Here is a 19,106-nt window from a genome sequence, read left to right as displayed (position 1 = left end):
GCGGTCGTGTGGGAGCAGAGTGAAGGAATGACGCGGTCGTGTGGGAGCAGTGTGAATGAATGACGCCGTCGTGTGGGAGCAGTGTGAATGAATGACGCCGTCGTGTGGCAGCAGTGTGAATGAATGACGCAGTCGTGTGGGCGCAGTGTGAATGAATGACGCGTCGTGTGGGAGCAATGTGAATGAATGACGCAGTCGTGTGGGCGCAGTGTGAATGAATGACGCAGTCGTGTGGGAGAAGTGTGAATGAATGACGCGGTTGTGTGGGAGCAGTGTGAATGAATGACACGGTCGTGTGGGAGCAGTGTGAATGAATGACGCAGTCGTGTGGGAGCAGTGTGAATGAATGACGCGGTTGTGTGGGAGCAATGTGAATGAATGACGCAGTCGTGTGGGCGCAGTGTGAATGAATGACACGGTCGTGTGGGAGCAGTGTGAATGAATGACGCGGTCGTGTGGGAGCAGTGTGAATGAATGACGCGGTCGTGTGGGAGCAGAGTGAATAAATGACGCGGTCGTGTGGGAGCAGAGTGAATGAATGACGTGGCCGTGTGGGAGCAGTGTGAAGGAATGACGCGGTCGTGTGGGAGCAGAGTGAATGAATGACGCTGACGCGGTCGTGTGGGAGCAGAGTGAATGAATGACGCGGCCGTGTGGGAGCAGTGTGAAGGAATGACGCGGTCGTGTGGGAGCAGTGTGAAGGAATTGCAGAGGCGCATTGCCGACGGTATTACAGCGGTGTCCTATTGTTTTCAATTGGAAGGAGCGGTCATCTTTGGAGCTCCTTTCATCGCTCCAAAGATGCTGCTGGCAGGACTTTTGGAGCTGTCACGCCAGCGCATCGCCCGACTGCTTTCACACTGAGACTGCAGAGCAGGAGTTTTTCAGGCGGTATTTAGGCGTAATTTTTAGCGCTAAACCGCCTGAAAAACTCCTCAGTGTGAAAGGGGTCTAAATCATGAATATGAAAACCTCTAGGGTTGGGATTATGTGGGCAACAGCAATAAAACAAAATTCCCCAACGGGGGTAGAATGGAAAAGTGTCTTATCCTTGGATTGTGGCATTGTGTCTTTTTGTTATTTATATGCCTGTATTTTTTTCTTCTATGTGATATTGTATTGTTATGAATTTTTCTACTATTTTGTATAATAAATTAACGATTTTTAAACTATTTTTTTTGATTATTACTGTTGCCCACATAATCCCAACCCTAGAGGTTTTCATATTCACAATTTTCAGGGGATGATGGCAACCACATGGTCACCTGTATAGGCTGGTTTATTTACACAGGGTCTAAATCAAAGCCCTTGTACCAGTCAAAGTATATTACAGAAGGTCGGGACTCATTTTACTATACAGAGCGCTACCTAAAACAAGGGCCTGATCTGACAACAGAAATGGAGGATGCTCTTACCGAACTGACCGAGGACAGATGACTGTGGTGCTGGAGGCTTAATGTCCCAGGAAGAGGAAGGTGTTGCGTTACTGCCACTCTGCTGAGAATTCTGGGTAGAGAACTGCCCCAATCCAGGACTCTTCAGCTGTTCCAATATTTGGGAACCAGCGGAATTTGTCAGTTTTGATGTTCCAAGCTCACCAAAGCCAGACCCGAGCACAGAAGACTGGAAGACAAGGAAAGCGTGACAATGTATGCGGGAACAAAACTAACATATCAGGTCAAGTGTGATAAAAAAAAAAAAAACATTCTGCAGTCTGTCACTATCCATAACACAGCTGTCCCCTTCCCCTGTACCATTTCTATTACCAGTTCATCCTGTCGGTTATTTTTCCACATCCTGTAACAGGTCACACTGTCCAGCAAAAGTGGCAGTTACAGGCGTGGGAAAAACCATATAACACTGCTGGGAGGGCTCACAATAGTCAGCTTTTATTCATATTCACTTCCATACCGGGCCTATTCTGGCACTCCTCCAATACATGTAAAAATCATACCAAACATTATATATGTTTTTTTTTTAGCAGACACCCTAGGGAATAAAAATGGCGGTCATTTCAACTTTCTTAATTTTTTTTTTTATTATTGCGCGAATTAATTAAAACACAGTAAAGTTAGCCCAATTTTGTTGTATAATGTGAAAGATGATGTTACGCCGAGTAGATAGATACCCAACATGTCACGCTTTAAAATTGCGCACACTCGTGAAATGGCGCCAAACTTCGGTACTCAAGACTCTATAGGCAACATTTTAATTTTTTTTTTTTTACAGGTTACCATTTTGGAGTTCTAGTGCTTGAATTGTTGCCCGCACGCTCCAACGCACTTGGCGATACCTCACTTGTGTGGTTTGAACAGCGTTTACATATGTGGGTGGGACTTGTGTCACCTTAGGACAGGGTTAAAATAAAATTTAAAAAAAATTAAATGGACATATAGCACACATTACAGTGATTACCGTATTTATCGGCGTATAACACGCACTTTTCCCCCCTTAAAATCAGGGGAAAATCGTGGGTGCGCGTTATACACCGATCCCCGCTGTCTGAGCGCCGCCGCCATAGAACGAGCTGAGTGTACTGCACACTCGGCTAGGCCATGCTCGGCTCCGCCTGCAGGACCGCGAGAGAAGCCGAGAGGAGGCGAACAAACAGGAAATCCGGATCTATACAGCTCGGCTGAGGCATCAAACTCAAAAATACACAATGCTGCAACCTTAGGCAAGATAAGATGTACACCTCCAAAGCTGCAGATGGACACCCACAAGGCTGGATGGACTCTGCGCAAGGCCGCAGACGGACGCCGGACAAGGCCGCCGATGGACGCCGGGCAAGACAGCAGACGGACATCGACAAGGCTGCACCGACGAGCATTCAAAATTACGTTTTTTTTCTCCTTAAAGTTCCCTTCTTGGGGTGCGCGGTATACGCCGATAAATACGGTACTTAGGACGGCTGTGTGAATGCTTGAAACTTTGACAAAGTCAATATATATATATATATATATATATATATATATATATATATATATATATATACATATACATATATACATACATATATACATATACACACACACACACACACACACACACACACACACACACACACACACACACATATATATATACACACCATTTAGTGTTTTCACTAAATACACTACTGCATTATACAACGTTAAAAGTTCAATCTTTTTCATAGAACAGGAGTCCCTGATGTCTGCACAGCACTGATTATGTGATTTACCAGGCTCTGAGGAGTGTAGCTGTTAACTGCGCTGGTGCTGCTAGCCGTTGGTGTTATCTGAGAGCTATGCTGAGAGTTTGTGAACACCAGGGCCTGACCAAAATTCTGCTGCGATGTCGCCTCAAATCCAGCCGATTCTGTTTCAGTGCTGTTTGTCTGTGGCTTCTGGAGGAGGGCAACCAAGTCAATGCTGCGGAAATGGAAACAACCGTTAAAGACCAACTCTTATACGAGAGACATAAAAAAATAATAAAAATAAATAAATAAATAAAAAAACACTGTATATTTTATATATATATATAAAAAAAAGTAACAAAACTCAGACACCAACCAAAAGTAGAACAATCCTGTGTCAAACTTTACCGTTAAAATACCTTTTGCATTTGCTCCCAGCATCAATTATATTAAGGTTGTCCCAATACCACTTTTTTTAAGACCGAGTACAAGTACCGATACTTTTTTTCAAATACTCGCCGATAACGATTCTTTTTTTTTTATGTCATGTGTCAGTATTTTTTTTTAATTTTACAACTTTAATTTTTCACAATGCTTTCTTGAGGGGGGGGATGGATGTGTCAGGGTGTTTTTTATTTTAATATGTATTTTTTACAATTATTTTTATTATTTATTGCCATTTTCTTTTCTTAGCCCTGTTGGGGGGCTTTGGTGAGATATCAGGGGTCATAACAGACCCCTGACATCTCACCTTTGAGACAGAGAAAGGGACTAAGGACACAGATTTCCCAGTCCCTTTCTCAGCTGCACTGGAAATGAATAAAACAGGAGACAGAGGCTCCTATCCATTCATAAACTGAAGCATCGTAAACACAGTTTACGATGCTCAGATATGATTGGACAGAGTCAGTGATCACTGACTCTGTTCATTTGGAAAAGGTAGGAGCCGGGTTTTGCGGCTCCTACCGCCGCTCTCCATCCTGACAGAGGGGGGCGGAGGAGGACACAGAGCACGGAGGGGGGAAACGGAGCTTGGAGGGTGAGAGCAGAAGGGAGAGCAGCAGTGGCACGGAGGGGGAGAGCAGAACGGCAGCGGCACAGAGGAGCATGGAGGGGGGAGAGCAGAATGGAGGACAGCAGCGGCACGGAGGAGCGTGGAGGGGGGAGAGCAGAATGGAGGACAGCAGCGGCACGGAGGAGCGTGGAGGGGGGAGAGCAGAATGGAGGACAGCAGTGGCACGGAGGAGCGTGGAGGGGGGAGAGCAGAATGGAGGACAGCAGCGGCACGGAGGAGCATGGAGGGGGGAGAGCAGAATGGAGGACAGCAACGCCTGGGGGCTTTCACACTAGAGTGGTGCGCGAGCAGGACCGCTCCCAAATTCCTGCTAGCCGCATTTTTGGAATGGTGAAGGAGCTGTATGTTTACTGCTCCTTCCCATTGAAAGCAATTGGAAACCGCGGCTATACCGCCGGCTATGCGCCTCTGTACAGAGGCGCATTGCCGGCGGTATTAACACATTTCCGGCCGTTAGCAGGGGTAAAACCGTACCGCTAGCGGCCGGATACCACCGCAATTCCGACGGTAAAGCGCAGCTAAAAATAGCAGCGCTTTACCGCCACCGCACCTCCCGCCCCAGTGTGAAAGGGGCCCAAGACCCCCTTCGTGCTAAAAATAGCACCTAAAAACTGGCAAAAACCCACCTGGAAATTGCTTCCAATTCATTTCAAAGGAAGCTTTCACACTATGGCACTGCGCTGGCATGGCAAAAATCCCACAAACAGCATCTTTGGGACAAGTTTGGAGCGCTTTAAAAAGCGCCTCTGTCCATTGAAATGAATGAGAAGAGCCTCCAAAGCGCCGCAAATGTGTGTTTTTTTTTTTTTTTTTTTTAAGGTCACGTGCCAACGTGACCTTAAAGCGCACCGCTAAGATGCCGGAAAAGCAACGCAAGCACTCCCAATGTCTTATGGCTAGTTTTTAAGCGCATCAGTGTGAAAGGAGTCTTATGAATAGAATGAAAGTTAAAATAAGGGTGTCGTCCTTATTTAGACATGAAAACCTAAAGCCAGAGCCCCGAACGAAAGCCAAAACGTTCTGTAATTGGTTTAAATCAGACAAGTTCTTACCTCTGTCCTGCGGTGATGTGATTCTCTGTAGGGACAGAAGATGCAGTAAAGACCTTTGTTTCAGAAAGCTGCAAGACAATACACACAGAATAACAGAATTAAAATGGGAAAGAAAAGAAGGCAAAACAAGGGAAAAAGCAATGTACTTTACAAAATGTGCATTGAGCCCTGCTTGCGGCAGGAACTAGGGGGAGAGAGGAGTCACAGTCATGTGACCGGCCTCTCCTCCAATCAGCTCTCTAGGCAGCAATACTTCTCTATGAAACTTGGCAATCTCTGCACAGCAGCCTGCAATTCATGAATGGAAAGCACAGGCTGCGGTGTGGAGTAACACTGCAAAGTCCAGCGGAGAGTAAAGGTATCCGATCCGTGCTATAAATGGCCGCCTTAGCCTGGTTAGTGGCTGACTAGGAACAAGTCACACCAAGAGCTTGTACTTGCATGAGGAAAGCACAAGCTTAATAACGGCTGCCCTATCAGCAGCACATACCTTCCTTTTTGCACCTCTACTAGTCCACAGAGCTGGGAGTTCTTGTGGAAAGCACGACATTCCCCCTTCCACCAAAGTGATAACCATAGTGCTTGGTGACAAACTGCTCAGGCACCCAGCACTGTCAGACAGGGGTGGGGATAAAGTCTTGGCCCTACGTAAACTCCATGTTAGGGGGTGGCAAAACTGACTCCCACCCAGGCTGAATTTCAAGCCTTTGTAAAAAGTCAAGGAAGGCCTAGTTCAATGAGGTGCATGACATCTCCCTGACTTATCTCTACTTATATATGACGGGTCTATAGTACTGCTGGTTATGGTTGTTTTTCTGGGAGCCCAATGCAGATCCTTTTGCTCTCTGCAGCTGTTATACCCGCCCCTCATCTCCTCCTGCCCAATCATAAAATACACAGGCTTCTGTGAATGGGCAGCAAAGGGGAGGGGTGGGCATACAGATCTGTGTACTGTACTTGTCAGATCCCCAAGTTCGTCTCCAGCAGAGCAAAAAACCTGGCAGATGTAAATAGAAAGAAGTCCAGGAGAGGTCATGCACCTCCTTGGTCTTAACTCATAGTTTGAGTTCACTTTTTACAAAGTGGCTGGATTAATTCCTAGAATTCAGCTTTAAAGGGCAGATTTAGCCTTGACGTGGGCACTGCGGCTTCCCATAGATTTGCAAATGTGTGCAACAAAAACCCTCTGTTTTCATGTGAATTGTTAGTCAGGGTCAATTTGGTGTGTTTGCAGGCCAGCTTGTAAGTGTTGGGAAATATTTTTTTGCTTGGGAGGTCTGGTTTAGCCAAAAAGGCCCCTTTCGCACTATACGGGTTAAATTCTTGAAGCGGACCCAATTTGACACTATGGAGCCCTCTGCCCTCAGATGTGTCGAAGGACAGGGATCTGTTCCCCATCCATCTGGCAGAATGGACAGGCGGTCCGGTGCAAACTGAGCAGGTGGACTTCAACAGAGCCCGCCCCGTGTGAAAGGGGCCTTATACAGATCTCAGAAAATTACTAGCCAACCAAGGATAAGACAGACAACTCCAGAACCCGTACCTATAGAAACAATTCAGCAATAGTAGATCCTTTTTACCCCACTGGTTCACTGAGACAGCAAGTCAAAGTAGTAAAAGCCTATGGCGTGCAAAACACACCCAAAAACTCCACCCGGTTCCAAAAAAATGTGCACACATCAAGAGTGAAACACAAAAACGTGCAAGGTCTATCCTCCATAAAAGAAGGACCTGACCCGGATCCCCCAGGGCGTTAGGCTCCAGACGGGGACTGAGGTGCTTCACATGGTCCGAGCAGCCGAAGCCGACACGGACCCCATTCTTTGAAGGGTCTGCCGAAACAGAACCCACCCAAGTACTAGGTGGGGCTCCCACAAAGAGAGACCCCATGAGAGCAGGCGAACGAAGCCAGAAGGCCATGTCCACCCTCTCCCAAGACGTTCAGGGCTGGCCCGAGGACCGGCACCCTACTGATCACACTGTGACAAATAGTGACACCAAACAGAAAAAAATACATAAAGTGACGCACACGGGGATAAATAAAAAGAAAGTGGGGGAGAAGAAAGCTGAGGGAGAGTGAAAGTGGCCATCGTGCAATACGATGGCCGGCCCACCGGCCAGGAAACAAAAATTCCTCTGGTCCCGGCCCTAGAGGCAGGTGAAAAAAAAAGTGTGTATGGTTACGTGACCAAGGTGCCACACTTGAAGTGCCTTCTCAAAACACTTGTGCAAGTACGGCACCCCTGGACTGCCACTCCAGGGGCACAATCACCATAGGCTTTTCGTACAACCCTGACCAACAGCCCGGACCAGCAGCCCCCATCCCAGCCAGGAAGGTAGGAGGCTATGAGAGGTATCTCCCTCCTAATTACATTCGGGAGATACTAACTGCTCCCCCGGTGGGAAGGAGGAGCTAGTGTTCTCTCCCGAACAACTGCCCGGGGCAGGCACCACAAAATCCAGGCCAGAAGGCCAGGGACCCGACCGCATGTTTCTCCGTCCCGATCAGAAGGCTTTCACCTCCACGCCAGCAGGTTCTGCATCTGCCACCCCTTTCCACCTCGCCGTGTACTAGGGACGGTTAGCATAGCGCCACCTCCTGGCAACTGATAAGAACAGATACTACAACTTGATCTTAGCCAAAAGGCCGAGAAGCGATACCTGCACATAGTTCCATTCAAAATACTACTATAAGAAAACCAAAATTGGGAACGTCCATATCTTATGTGTGTTAAATTTAGAATGCCCATAAAAAAGCTTGTGGGGAATAAAAATAAAGCGGAGACGACTCCAGCCAGTAAATAGGGGAAAGTTTACTGACAGGGCTATTTTAGGAAGAAGGAAGTCTTGGTTCAGTACACTGCCAGGAAAAGTTCCTAGAGCTGCTCATTTAAGTCTCCTAGCCATGTAATCTCCTTATGTGGACCGCCTAAAACAGCAGATGTAATGCTGTTAAAGAAAGAATGCATGGAAGAGTAGAAGTTCTCCCTCCTTATCAAGGTTTACATTTCTATTTTAAGTGAAGGGTTTAAACCTGGAACCACAATCATGTTTTTATAGCACCATAGTACCAACAGCAATGATGGTCAGCTTACAAGACAGAGCAAAGCCTTCGCTGCAATCCCTGAATTCACCAAGGTTATCTTAATATTACCTGCCCCAGGCGATGGTCAGAGACTGCAGACCTGCCCCAGGCGATGGTCAGAGACTGCAGACCAGCCCCAGGCGATGGTCAGAGACTGCAGACCTGCCCCAGGGGATGGTCAGAGACTGCAGACCTGCCCCAGGGGATGGTCAGAGACTGCAGACCTGCCCCAGGGGATGGTCAGAGACTGCAGACCTGCCCCAGGGGATGGTCAGAGACTGCAGACCTGCCCCAGGGGATGGTCAGAGACTGCAGACCTGCCCCAGGGGATGGCCAGAGACTGCAGACCTGCCCCGGGAGATGGTCAGCAACTGTAGAAATATTGGAGATATACAGAGCAGTCAAGACTGAGGATATTTTAACATACAAGTATAGCTGCTAGATGTCGCTGCTTTTCAAGTACATATACACATTTAAAATGAAAAAGTTGTCCCCACCCCCTTCCTCTCTAGCGGGTCCACACCTACCACCCCTGATATCTGTGGCTTTGTGTCCCTACATCCTGGCCAGAAAAAAAAAAAAACCTAGTGCCAGGCTGAATGGGATATACCCATAAAGCAGGAGCAGCGTCCCATTCCAATCTGCAGGCTGTTATTACACAGGAAACCCAACCCTAGATTTTCACTGGCTGGGCTACAGACAGGAGACCAGGCAACTTTCCACTTCAGAATTTACCAGTGGCGGCTGGTGCTAAAAAAACAAACTAAAAAAAAAAGTGGAAAAAAAAAACCCATATCAAAAACGCAGCCACTGCGCCAAATTCTGCCAGTGTGAGTGTGCCCCACGCTCGCTCGCCGTCTGCTCGGCACTTAGCATGTCTTGTGGGGCAGTGGGTGACGGCGACGTGCGGGGTCCTTCATGTCTCCTGCACTCCCTTCCTCTCCTTCCGTCAGGCCTCCAATGGCAGCGCCTATTTCAGCCAATCAGGTAACCAGACCTCAGCACTTAATTGGCGGAGAGGCGGGTCAGTGTTGGGGAAGAGATGTATTCGCTTCCCTAACACACGACTGAGTAATCAGCGAATGCACAGCAGTGCGCCAGCTGTTTACCCCTTTTGGAAGCCTATTAGAGCACACAGGCTATAATCAGGAAGCCTATGATTGTAATCGGGCGCTTCCAAAACACACCCTACGCTGTAATTATATGCCCGATGCCCGACAAGGGGCCGGGCACATGAATAGGGGGTGGCAGCGGCAATCAGATCGATTCATGCAATGCATGCATTTTAAAAAATTAACTAGGACCAGCCTTGTAGAGATGTTCATGAGCCATAGTATTAGCCAAATAAAGTCACTAGACTTGCAAGCTTTGTTTCTCGGTTTAGTTTATTCTAACACTCCCACTATAATCCCACCAGGACACCACTGTTAATAATGGGATCTTACGCTTCAATAACCTAAAGTAGTATTGTTCCTTTACTATACTGCAGAGAATACAGACCAGAGAAGTGAGTACTCTAAAATTGTACCTTCTAAAAAACACCCCTTCCTACCATGCCACTAATACACCCAAGTGTATTCTATTTGTAATACTATAATCTGCTACAAAGGCAGTAACTCGATCCCTGTGGACCTTCATTGCAGCATTATCCCCATTTCACTTAGAAAGGTAACATTTAAAATCAGGTAGCAAAATGTATAAATTTACTTTGTTGAACTCATGCTCACTCACATCTTCATTCCAGTCCTCTGCCGTCCATTCCTCAATAGAATTCCTCCACGCCCCTGACAAATGAATAATAAAACTACAATTATTACAAATCTCTGATGTATATCATGAGATGATCTTTCCTCTGTTCCTTGGGTCTGCAGTTCTCTCATAGAAGGGCTCATTCACACAGGCATGCAAAGGCTGTACAAACTCACCCACACAGGTTATTTAAAGGGGCTTTCCACCTTTTTTTTAAGTTTATTAAATGTCAGCAGCTACAAAAAATGTAGCTGCTGGCTTTTAATAAACTGACACTTACCTGCTCCACGGCTCCAGCGACGCGCCGGCCGGGGCTCCGCTCCTCCCCCCCCCCCCCTCGCCGGCCGGCGTCTTCATTCTTAGTGTGGGGCACCCGGCAGTGACAGCTTTCGGCTTCACGGCCGGGCACCCACTGCACATGCGCGAGCGGCGTCGTCTGATTGGACAGGCGCTCGCCTAGAGGGAGGGGCTGTGAAAAGGCGATTAAGCTAATCGCCTTTCCAGCCCCTCGGCGGAAGGAGGAAGTGGGACAGGAAGTCCCCTTCTCCTGAAGCCCCCACCCCCCCCCCCAAAAAAAATTACATGCCAAATGTGGCATGTAAGGGGGCGAGGAGTGGGTTAAGAGGAAGTTCCATTTTCCTCTTTAATGTAAAATAAAAGGGGTACGTCACTAAGCACCCCACCACCCAACCACCACCGTTTTCTGTCTACATATTCCTACACACCAGTCATTTGACTCAATTCTGTAGGGTTACTATTAACATTGATGCATTAGGAGAGAGCAGTTCAGAAAAAGAAGGAAGCAGAAAAACTGACATGGAAAGGAGCTGAAGGGGGCAGCGAATAGCAAGATCTGGTTACATGCAGCTTGCCCAATACTTTTAAAGCACATCTATGCTTTGCCAATGCAGCAGGTTCACTTTAAAGCAGGCGTATGAAACTAGCAGCCCTCCAGCTGTTGCGGAACTACAAGTCCCATCATTCCTCTGCCTGTGCTTGTAACTGTCAGCCTTGCAATGCCTCATGGGACTTGTAGTTCGGCAACAGCTAAAGAGGTGCCAGGTTGACACCCCTGCATTAAAATATAAATAAACACAAATCCTTTTTTAATTTTGAATTGAGTGGAGAGGGATTGGAACACCTGTCAGTTGTTGCAAAATGAAGGAAGGATTTCTGGACAGCCGCACTCCAAAACTTGTTGCTTTAAGACCCCTTTCACACTGGAAACGCCTATAGCGGAGCGGTAAAACACTGCTATTTTACCACGATTTTACCGCGTTATTATTATTAAAACAGGATTTCTATAGCGCCAACAGTTTGCACAGCGCTTTACATCAGGGAAGACCGTACAGTCACAATACAAATCAATACAGGAGGGATCAGAGAGCCCTGCTCGTTATCAATTCATTTCAATGGAGAGTGGCGTGTTTGGAGCGTTTTAATAGCGCTATTTTTACCGCGAATACGGGGCAAAAACGCACCAGTGTGAAAGGGCTCTTATTGTAAAATAAACACAATGGGCCAGATTCTCGTACATCCTGCGGCGGCGTCGCGTAAGCTATTTACACTACGCCGCCACAACTTACAGGAGCAAGTGCCGTATTCCCCAAACACTTGCTCCGTAATTTGCGGCGGCGTAGTGTAAATGGCCCGGCGTATGGCCGCGTAATTCAAAGGGGGCGGCTAGTATTCAAATTAAGCGCGCCCCCGCGCCGACTGAATTGCGCATGCGCCAGGCTGAAAAATAGCCCAGTGCACATGCTCCAGCTCACGACGGAAAACGTCATTGACGCCGACGTGAGCGTCATTGACGTAAAGTCGTATTCAAGAACGACTTAGGAAAACGACGTACCCGACGTCATACTTAACATGGCATACGGCGGACTGGCGTAAGGTTACCCCTCATATAGCAGGGGTAATCTTACGCTTACGGAAACGACGTACGCGACGAGTACGTGACGCAAATTCGTTTGGGAATCGGCGTATCAGGCTCATTTGCATAGTCAAATGAGACCTGAACGTAAACGCCACCTAACGGTCAGCGTTGTATTGCGTTTAGGATCCGACGGTGTAAGTGACTTACACCAGTCGGATCCTAGCCCAATTCCGGCGTATCTTGTTTTGTGAATACAAAACAATGATACGCCGGCGGGAATTTCGAATTACGCCGGTGTATCAGTAGATACACCGGCGTAACTCTTTTGAGAATCTGGCCCAGGATACATGCCACAGCAAACAGGGTACAAGCTGACAAGTTTCACACTAAGCTTTAGTGCTTAATCATAAGCTATGATTAAGCACTAAAGTTTAGTGTGAAACTTGTTAGCTTGTACCCCGTTTGCTGTGGCATGTATCCTGTGTTTTTTATTTTACAATAAAAGCAACAAGTTTTGGAGTGCGGCTGTCCAGAAATCCTTCCTTCATTTTGTGAATGTTGGCTGAAAAAGTTCTGCAGTCTGTATGCAGAACAAGTTCACGGCCAACGCCCTTCGGACAAAAATCCACTGATTTTTTCTGATGGAAATCCGATCGTGTATACGAGGCTTTACTCCATCCAAAATGAAATAAATGTTTTGCCTATAGTTCTACTTTGATGGCAGCCCCATCAGCAGCACAAGCTTGCTTTTTCTTCGCTCTTCTTCCAAGATTGTTTTGCTTCCAAGATCAATGGAAAATACTTGTTAGTTCAAAGTATAGAGGGGCAAGCAACTTGCTTCACCTTTCTCCTCACCTGACAGCACTAGTTCTTAGATACTCGGGCAAGCAGAGCTTTTGTGAAGACCTGTGTAACTTTCAAGGGAGACATTGTCAATCGCTAGGTGCTGACAGCATGTAAATAAACGGCCTCTCGGCAGGTGGGCCTTGGCGCCAAGTCGCCGCTTATTTGCATACCATATCGGCGTCACAGTTACTGGTGGCTAACGGAAAGCTCCTGATCGATTCTTGCAATCGGAGCTTTCCGATCATGTGATAACTGTGACAGCAAATCATGTCGGTCACGTGAATATAAACCCTGCCCCCTGGCATCTAAAACCTCTTATAAGTAAAATTTGAGGCTAAATTAAAAATATTTCTTATTCAATTGAGCACACCACCCCCCTTCGTTTTTGGATGATATTTTTATTTTCTTGAGGTTTGGTACTTTTTTTTGGTTGCCTGCAGGACTTCCGTCTTACACCGCCGCAGCGAGGGATGTCATCATTGGCCCCTCCTGCAAACCACCCACCCCCTGCTGCCTTCTGGGACCTTTGTGTGTCCCAGAAGACAAAGAGCAGTGTTGCCAACCGTCCGTATTTTTACGGACAGTTCGTAAAAATGGGCACTTTTTTCCCCCGTTCGTAAATGTCCGTGGTTGCGGGAATGTGCCAGTAAAAATAGCCGAAATCGGTTTGGCTTGGAACTGCTCGTGGAGATTGGAGGCAGGGGGTGATGGTGGCTGCGGTGGCACCGCAGGGGGACAATGGAGGCAGGGGGTGTTAGTGACAGGGGGTGACTGGAGACAGGGGGTGTTGGTGGCACTGCAGAGGGGGGTGGTGGTATCGCAGAGGGTGGGGGATGGAGACAGGGGTTGTTGGTGGCACCGCAGAGGGGGTGGAGGCAGGGGGTGATTGGAGGCAGGGGGCCTGGGGGAGATTGGAGGCAGGGGGTTATTGGAGGTAAGGGGTGATTGGAGACACCGCAGAGGGGGATGGTGGTATCGCAGAGGATGAGGATGGAGACAGGGGTTGTTGGTGGCACCGTAGAGGGAGATGGAGGCAGGGGGCCTGGGGGAGATTGGAGGCAGGGGGAGATTGTGGCACCGCAAAGGGGGGTGAAGGCAGGGGGTGTTGGTGGCAGGAGGGGGATGGAGGCAGGGGGTGATGCGACTAAATATTATATTGAAAATTACAAAAATATGTTTTTTTACCTTAATATCTCCCTTAAATCACATTTCTATTTGCCTAGCGTACTTGTTTGTAGCCTAAATACCGAGATTTGCACCTAAAAAATGTAATTTAGTAACTTTTGTGAAATGCCAGTAAAAATGTGGCTGCGCCAGTAAATTTTGGGTGTCGTGCCAGTAAATTTCAACCTGGTAAGTTGGCAACACTGCAAAGAAGCCATTTAGAAAGCGCAGCAGGAAACAGCCTGAAGGCGTCACTGCCAGTTTCTCTTAGTTGCAATGCAAGCACCTGCATCCAAGTCGATGGACGAATCGGCTTTGGTTGGCCGACATCGGGGGATCCCTGGATAAGCAAGTCTCCTTATATTAAAAGTCAGCAGCTACAGTTTTTGTAGCTGCGGACTTTTAATTTATTTTTTTAGAGGCTGGACTCCGCTTTAAAGGGTCAGGAGGTTATAGGCGCAAAAGGAGTTGAAGTCAACCTCACATTTTGCCGTGCATGGGTAAACCATAGGTTCGCTATAGGTAAAATTCCAGCCTGCACATTCTGGCTGTACCAAGATCACTAAACTGCACCTGTCTTGGGGGTACAAAAGTCTTTACCTAAAAACTATCCCCCATCTGGTACTGGTCAGTAGAACTCACAAAAGAATCTGCGGCTGCATGGCAGACCAAACACAGCCAATAAGCATCTGGCATGGCCTAGTATCCAATAATTGATTTTTTTGGTGCCCTGTGTGAGGAACATTTCCACCAGCTAACTGTAGTAACAGGTTTAACCTGACCCCTTATACAAGGATATCTGGGTCACATGAAACCAAAATGAATGATCGCCTTCACAGCAGCAGACAGCCCTGTGAAAGCTGAAATTCAGACTTGAAGCAGCAGCTGGGGACAGATTTACAATGGTTTCAGGAAGGAAAGGCAAGGAAATCTAGAAGGTAATAAATATCAAACACAAAAAAAAAAAACAGATATCGAGAAAGGACGAGGTGGGGGCAAAGCATAATAAAGGCTTACCAGAACCATCATGGCCGTCGGTCTGGCCCGTCTCCCACGCGTCAGATTTTACTCCAAACCCATCATTGGCGCTGGGCTCCGTGTAATCTGCAGGATTGAATGTCCTAAAACAAAAAAATACATGCAGTCATTTTTATTTTTTGCTTTCTCATGTTTCTACTTCGCCCTAATAAAAAGGTGTGTGTTAAAAACTGTACCCCATGCCTTGCGCAGAAAACCTTCCTGCACCTCTGCCTCGTCCACGGCCCCCAAATCCTACGAAGGAGAAAACATTTATAAAAAAATACCATGACAATATATTTTCAAGAACAAGGAAAGATAGACATTTTTTTTTCTTTTTATATATTTCAGTGCTTCTAATGGCAACATTGGCCTATGGCATGGGTCTTCAAGCTACGGCCCTCCAGTGGTTCAGGAACTACAATTCCCATCATGCCTAGTCATGTCTGTGAATGTCAGTGTGTTACAATGCCTCATGGGATGTGTAGTTCTACAAAAGCTGGAGGGCCGTAGTTTGAGGATCCGTGGCCTACGGCAATGTGCATTTTCCATAATGGAGTCACACCTCCATCATTTGTGCATGCTATGTTATTGAAGGCTCTACCAAAGGATTTATCTTGAAAGGAATCGCCTTCAGAAAATGAAAACTGCCTAGCTGTCCAAATTCTGACCCTCTTGATTAAATACTGATCCAGCAAACTATGCATGCAAGGACTTCTATCCACTTTATATAAAATGAGATGGGACTCCAAATATACTTGTTTACGGTTACAGCCAGGAGGATTCTAGCAGCTCAAATAGCACTGGCTGCACCCATATGTCCATCATTGACGGGTTCTGTGTACAGCGCCAAAAATGTCCCACTAGTGAGTTAATTATAACCACTTACCTTAGTTCAGAAAGTGTTTCACCCTATCAATACAGCAGGGGTAAAGCTGGGGATGGGAAGGATCTGTGGAAGGATGGTTCAACCCTAACCCACAGATACACCATCCATCTAGACCCTCTCCCGTACTTGAAGAGGATATCGACTTAATATGGAAAAACATATTTAGTTACAGAAAGACAAAGTGGGCCATTTTCCTTTACACAATTGTGTATAAAATGTAATATTTTCGGATCCATTTACAACTTTGTGGTGCAGTAAATCAAGTTTTAGTCCACACTAGGGATGTCCCGATACTGATACTAGTATCGGTACCGAGCATTTCCCCGAGTACTTCCCCGAGTACTTGTACTCGGGAGAAAAGCTCCTATGCCTCACCCGATACCTGGGCAGGCAGGGGAGTTGCAAGTCTTTTCCCGTCCGTGCTGTCTCTTCTTCCGTGCAGTCCCCCCCCCCCCCCCCCCGTCCGGGCAGCCCTCTCCCCCCTCAATTTGTCAGGATGGAGAGCGGAGGTAGGAGCCACTAAATTCGGCTCCTACCTTTTCCGAATGGACAGAGTCAGTGATCACCGACTCTGTCCATTCATATAACTGACCTGTGTTTACGATGCTTCAGTTTATGAATGCAGAGAAGCTTCTCTCCATTCATTTCAGCTGAGTCTGCTGAGAAAGGGACTGTGGAATCTGTGTCCTTAGTCCCTTTCTCCGTCTTAAAAGGGGAGATCTCAAAGGTCTGTTAAGACCCCTGATATCTCTCCAAAGGCCCCCAACAGGGCTGATTAAAAAGAAAAAAAAAAATTGCAATAAATATTTTTTTTTTAATAAAATGTAAATTAAAAAAAAACACACCGACAATCCACCCCCCCCTAAAAAACAAAAAAAAAATACTGCCACTGTCACATGACATTAAAAAAAAGTATCGGTAATCGGCATTGGCGAGTACTTGAAAAAAAGTATCAGTACTTGTACTCGGTCTCAAAAAAGTGGTATTGGGACAACCCTAGTACACACTATTGCACCACACGAACTGGAAATTGTTGCAGCGCCGCTTATTTCGAATGGCACCCTGCCACACTATTACAGAAGTAGGCAATGCAAAGCAGCATGGGTAGTGTGTTTTTAAATCAACTTTGGCTGCCAGCCCTTTCAAAAATCAAAGGTCCGATGCTGCATCTGTCCCCTGCTGGCTCTAAGACTGAGAATCGAGCGATCAAAGACCGCTGATCGCTCGGTTCTCAGAGTTCCAAGAGCAGAGAGCTTGTTACTGTCAGTCACCGGCACTCTGCTTTGCCCCGCTGCGCTCACTGGAGAGCTAAGCTGTGGAGGGGGTGGGAGTGGCCGGCTCACTGAGAGGCTGAGCTGGTTGCTGGTGCAGGCAATGTGTGCGGATTATGACCATATTGTCACGATCATGCCCCAGTCTGGACCGGCTCTGTGAAGTCAGCCGACTGCTGAAAACGGGTCACAGGAGTGCAGAACGAACTGCACTCCTGGGAACCCTGGGAGAAGCCACAGCCATTAGTGTCTAAACTGCTGGCAACAAAAGTGAGTACACCTGAGTGAAAATGTCCAAATTGGGCGCAATTAGCCATTTTCCCTCCCTGGTGTCATGTGACTTTGTTAGGGTTACAAGGTCTCAGGTGTGAATGGGGAGCAGGTGTGTTAAATTTGGTGTTATCGGTCTCACTCGCAAAAAACTGAGGATCTAAAACAAAGAATTGTTTCTTTGCATAAAGATGGCCAAGACCCTGAAACTGAGCTGCAGCACGGTGGGCAAGACCATAAGAGTGGTTTAAATGTGAGGTGTGTGTGTGTGTGTGTGTGTGTGTGTGTGTGTGTGTGTGTGTGTGTGTGTGTATATATATATATATATATATATATATATATATATATACACATATACATATATATATATATATATATATATATATATATACACACACACACACACATACATACACACACACGTACGTACGTACGTATACATACACATTCTGTACTTGGCTAGTAACCACCTGCAATTATTCGTTACCATATTTTTTTCAAGAAAACAAAAGGGTTTTTTCTACGATTTATTATTACAGAAGATCCCCGCTAGCTGTCAGAACGGGGAGGTGCAAGAGCCAGCAGTTTGTAACATGTTACACCCTGAATATGGGTGTAGCATTTTAGGAAAGGTGAACTTATTTAAGGTTTGTACCTCTTCCACGTCCGCGTCTACCACGATCAGAAGGTCTGTCGCCAGGACCACTGTCCACTCCATTTTCTTCTACTCTAACTGGATAAAAGAATGCCATTAATGGATATCCCAACAAATGTTTTTTAGGGTTCAATACAAAAAAAGAAAAGGCGTACACTCTCTTCCCCGACTGCCTCCTCGGCCTCGTCTGTTGGATGTTCCTCTACCACGGCTCACTTCTCTGTCCCCTCTCTTCTCTCTGTTTTCTTTGTTCTCTGAACTTTCTTTGCCGATTTTCTTTTTGCCCCCAACAGTCTCCCAGGAAGTCTGCAGTAAAGAAAAATCTATTCAGATCAAATACAGCCAAGATCACTGCCACCCCTAATTGCCTATAAATAATACAAATCTCATTCTACAATATTCTTTAACCTCTTTCCCACTGTGCTATAGCCGTTGGACGGCTACATTACGGCCGCACATTTCTGGGAGGGTGTCTTGACGTCCTCCCGTGGTCAAGCTTCCTTCACGCCCCCTGTGGCCTGCATTGGCGGGGATCTGTGATCAGCTGTGTCCTTCGAACACAGCTAATCACAGATCGGAGTAAAGAGCCAATCAGTGGCTCTTTACCATGTGATAAGCTGTGTCCAATCACAGCTGGTCACAGTGTAAAGAGGATTTGCCAGTTATTGGCAGTCCTCTTCTCAGGCTGACCCTGCATGAGAAGAGGAGAGCCGGTAAACAGCAATCCATACAGGAGACATCTACACTGATGGTCAGTGCAGCCTCATAAGCCCACATTAGTGAAGGAGAAAAAATTACTTATTTACAAATGTTTAGGACAGAAGCCAAGAAAAACTATTTTCTTTCCTCCCCTCAAAATTTTCGGCCTTTTTCGTTTGTTTAGCAAAAAATAAAAAACCCGTAGTGATTAAATACCACCAAAAGAAAGCTCAATCTCAAAAAAAATAAAAATTTTGGTTTGGGTACAGCGTTGCATGATCGTGCAATTGTCATTTAAAGT

At 46.6% G+C, this 19,106-nt stretch overlaps 1 protein-coding gene and 1 pseudogene across 11 annotated transcripts in view; both read right to left on the bottom strand.

Moving 5' to 3' along the window:
* UBAP2 (ubiquitin associated protein 2) overlaps positions 1–19,106 on the bottom strand; it is a 119,086-nt gene that overhangs the window by 50,514 nt on the left and 49,466 nt on the right. For 7 of the 11 annotated variants that reach the window (XM_040336039.1, XM_040336038.1, XM_040336044.1 and 4 more), the window contains exons 5-12: positions 18,262–18,412; positions 18,107–18,184; positions 15,219–15,276; positions 15,022–15,125; positions 10,077–10,153; positions 5,285–5,352; positions 3,203–3,392; positions 1,416–1,623 (exon numbers count right to left, since the gene is read on the bottom strand). In XM_040336039.1, the coding sequence (XP_040191973.1) occupies positions 1,416–1,623; positions 3,203–3,392; positions 5,285–5,352; positions 10,077–10,153; positions 15,022–15,125; positions 15,219–15,276; positions 18,107–18,184; positions 18,262–18,412 (934 nt within the window). The remainder of the gene's footprint in view (positions 1–1,415; positions 1,624–3,202; positions 3,393–5,284; positions 5,353–10,076; positions 10,154–15,021; positions 15,126–15,218; positions 15,277–18,106; positions 18,185–18,261; positions 18,413–19,106) is intronic. The other 4 variants (XM_040336046.1, XM_040336048.1, XM_040336047.1 and 1 more) reach the window with 2 other exon arrangements.
* On the bottom strand, positions 7,814–7,943 carry LOC120925247 (annotated as a pseudogene).

This window comes from Rana temporaria, chromosome 1 (genome assembly GCF_905171775.1).
Source record: "Rana temporaria chromosome 1, aRanTem1.1, whole genome shotgun sequence".
NCBI lineage: Eukaryota > Metazoa > Chordata > Amphibia > Anura > Ranidae > Rana > Rana temporaria.
The sequence above is the reverse complement of the archived record's forward strand: the minus strand, read 5'-3'. Positions and strand labels throughout refer to the sequence as shown.